Source organism: Gossypium hirsutum, chromosome A08 (assembly GCF_007990345.1).
Source record: "Gossypium hirsutum isolate 1008001.06 chromosome A08, Gossypium_hirsutum_v2.1, whole genome shotgun sequence".
In the NCBI taxonomy this organism is placed as follows: Eukaryota; Viridiplantae; Streptophyta; class Magnoliopsida; order Malvales; family Malvaceae; genus Gossypium; species Gossypium hirsutum.
In genome coordinates, this window is record NC_053431.1 from 121,233,609 (window position 1) to 121,239,608 (window position 6,000).

At 33.3% G+C, this 6,000-nt stretch overlaps 1 protein-coding gene and 1 pseudogene across 1 annotated transcript; both read left to right on the top strand.

The window, feature by feature from the left end:
* Positions 1-1,073: 1,073 nt before the first annotated feature.
* LOC121203020 (putative pectate lyase 2) lies at positions 1,074-2,261 on the top strand. Its single transcript, XM_041075078.1, has 2 exons — positions 1,074-1,771; positions 1,866-2,261. Exons 1-2 carry the CDS (start codon positions 1,074-1,076, stop codon positions 2,218-2,220), a joined length of 1,053 nt encoding a protein of 350 aa, XP_040931012.1. The 3' UTR covers positions 2,221-2,261.
* A 1,690-nt stretch (positions 2,262-3,951) lies between these two features.
* LOC107905141 (uncharacterized) lies at positions 3,952-5,721 on the top strand (annotated as a pseudogene).
* Positions 5,722-6,000: the final 279 nt, after the last annotated feature.

A 6,000-nucleotide genomic window follows, 5' to 3' on the forward strand; every position in this document is an offset into this window, starting at 1 on the left:
TTTTTAATAATTTTATTTTTTGAATATTTATTTATAAAATATTTGAAAAAAATATTTTGATAATGTTTTGAATTTTTTGAGAAGGATTGATTTGCACATTTTCAAAATTATCAGAGATTTAAGAGGTATTTACATCAGTTTATTATTTGAGTTATTCAAATTTTTCGAGTTTTAAAATTTAACTCGACTCGAACTCGAAAAACCAAATTACTTTTCGAGTTTATTCAAAAAACTGAATAAGTCAATTCAATCTACTCAAGTTCGGGAAAAAAAATCTTGATTTTAATTATTATTAATTATTAAAGTTTATTTATTAATTTCCAATCCATGTGCCATAACAAAGTTTAAGATTTAATTTTTATACTTAAAATTTTAAAAATTCTAATAAAATCATCGATTCATTAGTATTTAGAATTATCTATCAAAATTTACCATCAATATGCTCATTTAAGCATATGAACTTAATAAAGCTAAACGGTAGCCATTAAAATCATTAACTCAAATAACGTGATATTTTTGTGAGTACCATATAAAAATAACGAATTGATATGATATTACACATATGATAATATGTTCATCGTATAAGATTTTAGAAATATCAAAATATAACAAATTTAACATCCACCATTTAATTCATGATTAAAATTTCAAAATTCTAAAATCACATAACTTAAAATTGATCAAATTAAAATTTAAATACACAACTTATACCAATACAAGGACTAATAGCATAATTTTATAAAAAAATAAACAAACCTTTTTTTCTGCCTCAACAAACTTGAAGTTAGTACTTAGTTACTAACAAAGCAACCCAAACTATTGGTATTTAATAAAAACAGCAATAACATTCACTTTGTAACATTATGAATTAACTTTTTCAATCTCAAATTAGGCAATTTCTTTTGTTGTATAAATCCATGAATAATCTCTCCTTATTCTTCCATCTTCCAAAAGAGAAAAAAGGAATTAAAAATAAAAAGAGTTCAACAATGGCTATAATATTATCAAGGTGCTTAGCATGGGCTCTTTTCATGGTCTTTCTAATGGCAAGTTTTAGTTCAAGTTTGGCTAATATGAATGAAATCGATAAATGTTGGAGAGGTAACCCTCTTTGGCAGAGTCAAAGACAACAATTGGCCAAATGCTCTGTTGGTTTTGCTGGCAAAATGATCAACAACATCGGCAAAGATGTCGTGAAATACAAGGTCACCGATGCTTCTGATGACCCTTTAAGTCCTAAACCAGGGACCCTTCGTTACGGAACCACAATGATCAAAGGTAAAGTATGGATCACATTCAAAAATAGCATGACCATCACACTCCAAAGACCACTTCTCTTAAGCAGCTTCACCGCCATCGACGGTCGTGGTATCGATGTCCACATAACCGGCGTCGGGTGCCTGCTAGTGTACCAAGCGACCGATATTATCATCCATGGGCTTCGCATACACCATTGCAAAGCCCAACCACCTAGCACCGTGATGGGTCCAAATGCGAAGGTGATCCCTTTAGGAAAAATGGATGGAGACGCTATAAGATTGGTCACTGCAAGGAAAGTGTGGATCGATCATAACACATTGTATGAGTGTCAAGACGGTCTCCTCGATGTTACTCGTGGTTCTACAGACATCACCATATCGAACAACTGGTTCAGGAACCAAGACAAAGTCATGCTCCTTGGGCACGACGACGGTCATTTGAGAGACAAAAACATGAAGGTCACTGTCATTTTCAATCATTTCGGACCTAACTGCAACCAAAGAATGCCAAGGTAAATAATGATGATGGATCAGTGAACTCCATATTTTACTGAATATATATTTACATCAATAATTTGACATTGTTATACATTAACTATGTTGTAGAGTTCGCCATGGATATGCGCATGTAGCTAACAATTTTTACCAAGGGTGGGAGCAATATGCCATAGGTGGAAGCATGAGCCCCAGCATCAAGAGCGAAGCTAATTTTTTCGTCGCTCCGAATGATGCTGGGAACAAAGAGGTAACATGGAGAAAAGGGGAAAAAGGGTTATGGAAATTTTATTCGGTAGGGGATGTTTTCAAAAATGGAGCATCTTTCAGTAAGCAAACAGGTGTAGGTGGGGCAAAGCCTAACTATAACCGAGAACAGGATTTTAAAGTTGTCGATGCTGGGTCTGTTAAAGAATTGACAAGTGAATCTGGTGTTTTAAGATGCTCTAGGAGTTTAATGTGCTAAAGGTTGCTACTTGTGTTGGCACTTTAAGTTTAGGGTTTGAGTCTTGGTATTAATACCCTCTCTAAATTGTAATATAAACTTTGATTAAAAAATTAAAACCTATGTGAGAAGGAAATAAAATTAATAATTACTTGGTATTTGAATATTTCGCTCAAATGAACAAAAAGATGGTTTGCTTATATTTTGTTTGATGTAAAAAGACGTGGATATTTGTACAAGAGATGAACTTTTATTTTACAAGAGAAATGTATAAAAAAAATGGATTATATTTGATGCACTGTCAATGTATAAATTTTATACATTATCAATAAACTATAATTTGTCACCTCAATCATAAATAAAATAAAATAAACTAAAGAATTTATAAATAAATATTAATAAATTTATTTAAACCTAATTAAAAGTTAATTAGAGAACTATGAATTTACCCAATCAAATTTTATCTCAACATAGAAACTTGTTATTTGTCTTTCTTAACTCTCTATATAATGGAGGGATTGGACGAAATGCTTAATGAAAAGAGGCTATTTCGATGAAGACAAAACCCTTTTGAAAATGATGACTCAGATTTGAAAGAAGTCAATAGCACAATCGAAAGAATGGGTTAGAGACCCATCTAAAATCCCCAATGCTTTTTTGGGGATTTGTTAGTGTTACGATAGCTAATGAATTATGGAAGTGATGGTTGTTTGGTAGTAGAAGAAACCAGAGCAAACAAGGTCCATGTTTTTTATTTGCCATATTCATTTAATCAAAACCCAAAATGAATCCCCAATGCTTTTAGGTGTATTGCTACTTACGTATTAAAGATTCCCAATTTGTTGGTTCATTCGCCACATTCTCGGCTTTTTGAACATTGAGGCCCATTATTTAACTAATAATGGGAGTAAGAAGAGTTGCAACAATATGAATATTTTTTATCAAAACATAATTGATAATAGTGATAAAAAAGTAAATATTTTTATTTGATATAGTTTTTTGGATTGGAAAGAAGGATTAGATTGAAAACGGATTAATAAATGAACAAACATTGAGGAATCATAGTAATGCTATTTTGAGGGATATATGGAAGATAATGAGATGGGATTGAGTGGTTGAAATCCGTCACGTTCATTGTTAAGAGAATTGAGCGGTTGATAGATTAGGTTTTTTGGCTAGCAACAATGGTATCGCTATCCAATATTACAATTATCCTCTAGATGATGTACTTAGATTTATTCATGAAGATCTAGAGAGATATACAGCGACTATAATGGTGCATGTTTAGGTTTGGAGTTTAAATCTTCTTTTATAAATATCATGGGTTATTATTAGATACATGTTAGTGGAAAGAAAAAAAATACTAATAAGGTTAATATGATCACATATGCCCATTTATTTATTTTTTAGATTTTTAGATATGAATTAAGGAACTCTTACTTGTGAATTTTGATTTTAAGTAACTTTGTCGGATTTTATGATAAACTTTTAGATACACGCCATAACAGGATTAGTTAAAAGAATGGAATAACATGTTCTATTTTTAGGTAACTGGAATTATAGAATGAGTTTTCGTGCTCTCCAAGTTTTAGATTTAATTTGTGGATGAAAGGTGAGAACAAGAGAATTTAATTTGTGGATGAAAGGTGAGAACAAGAGAAATTAGTGAGTGAAAAAATCATAAAAGATTTTGTCATTCAGTTAGACCTTTAAAATTTCAAATTATTATTCATATATTTTTCATTTGTATTAATGGGCAGTATGACGATGAGAGAAGGACTGACAACCAATGAATTGTTGCCTTTCACTGTGCATTTGATCAAAGGACGATGGTTTGCACTTTTTGCATCCTTCCTAATCATGGCTGGAGGTGTCGCCACATATTTATTTGGAATCCACTCAAAAGAGATCAAATCTACTCTAAATTACGAACAAACAACACTTAATCTCGTAGGCTTCTATAAGGATCTTGGTGCTAATGTTGGGGTTATTTCGGGTGTTGTTGCCACCGTTAACTCCAATTTGGTTTTTGTTCTTGCTGGGCGCTGCATTCAACTTTGCAGGCTATTTCATGATATGTTAGTAGTGGCAGGAAAAATAACCAAGCCAAAGATTTGGCAAATGTGCATTTACATCTGCATAGGAGCCAATTCTCAGAATTTTGCAAATACGGGAGCTCTTGTCACCAGTGTCAAGAACTTCCCTGAAAGTAGGGGTTCAATGATAGGTTTATTGAAGGGTTATACTGGGTTAAGTGGAGCTATCATGACACAAATTTACTTGGCTGTATATGGAAATGATTCGACGTCCCTAATCCTTCTTATTGCGTGGCTGCCGGATGCAATTTCAGTACTATTTGTGTACACAATCCGGGATGTAAAATCTGTTAACACCTCAATGACCTTAATGTGTTTCAGCATTTCCTCACCATCTCAATAGTACTAGCAGTTTTTCTCATTGCATTGAATTTATTTGAGAAAATTATAGGTTTCTCGAAAGGAGGATATATTGCATCTGCCACATTGATTTCTTTCCTTGTAATTCTCCCTCTCGTTATTTTCTCATTTGGAACGTCAAAAAACAAGCCATCAATCCTCCGACCAGGATAACGGTAGAGAGGCCGAAACCCAAAGCTGTTTCTCCAAAACAGGGTGATGAAAAGTCTAGTTTGGACGCCATTTTTTATAAGCCCGAGAGAGGAGACGACTACACAGTCTTGCAAGCACTGACAAGCATAGACATGTGGGTTCTGTTTCTTGCAACATTTTTTGGACTTGGATCAAGCTTAACGGCCGTAGACAATTTGGGGCAGATCGGTGAGTCGCTTGGCTATCCCAACAAGACAGTTACCTCCTTTGTGTCGCTTGTTAGTATCTGGAATTTCTTTGGAAGGGTGTTTGCTGGATTTGTGTCTGAAATCATGGTTGTTAAATACAGGCTTCCACAACCACTCATGATGACGATGGTCCTTCTTCTAGCATGTGTTGGCTACCTCTTGGTTACCTTTCCATTCCCAGGTTCACTCTATATAGAATCAGTTGTAACTGGATTCTCATTTGGTGCACAACTGCCAATGAACCTCGCCATAGTTTCCGAGCTTTTTGGTCTAAAATACTACTCGGTATTGTTCAATTTTGTACAATTGGCTAATCCTCAGGGAGCATTTGTATTCAATGTGAAGACCACTGGGACTCTATATGACAGAGCGGCAATGAAGGGTCTTACAAAGAAAGATCTAAGAAGGTCTTCAGTGAAAGATTTGACCGGCATTGGCACTCATTGTTATAGACTACCATTTATAGTTTTGGCTTCTGTTACATTTTTTGGAGCCTTGAGTTCTCTTATTTTGGCGATACGAACCCGAAACTTCTATAGTAGCGATATATACAAAAAGTTTAAAGAAAATACAGAGAATTAATTGAAGACACAGAAATGGTTGATTGGGTGTTGGGATTAGCCAATGTGAAAATGCCATGACTTACTCCGGTTATGTTCTTTTTTCATATCTAATTTGCAAATTAGTGTTTTCATGGACATGATGGATTGATATTGCAATCTATTATATGTTAGAAGTGGCAAACCGGATTCAGATTATTTTGTGTTGAAACAAGAAGCAATGACTTAATTTCTTCACCTAACTTTTCAATATATAGAAAATAAAACAATATTTAAATTAAAATATTAAAATGTTTCTATACTTTATCAATGAAATATTAAATGAAACTATCTATAAATAAATGTACAACTCATACATACATACTATAAAAAATTATGAGTTTCAAATTTATAGCATAATATTTA

What these genes read in the sequence shown, in the direction of transcription:
- LOC121203020 (XM_041075078.1), top strand. Translation starts at nt 1,074, where the DNA reads ATGAATGAAATCGATAAATGTTGGAGAGGTAACCCTCTTTGGCAGAGT. An exon ending in TGCAACCAAAGAATGCCAAG is followed by an intron (nt 1,772 to 1,865) that starts GTAAATAATGAT and finishes ACTATGTTGTAG; the next exon opens with AGTTCGCCATGGATATGCGC.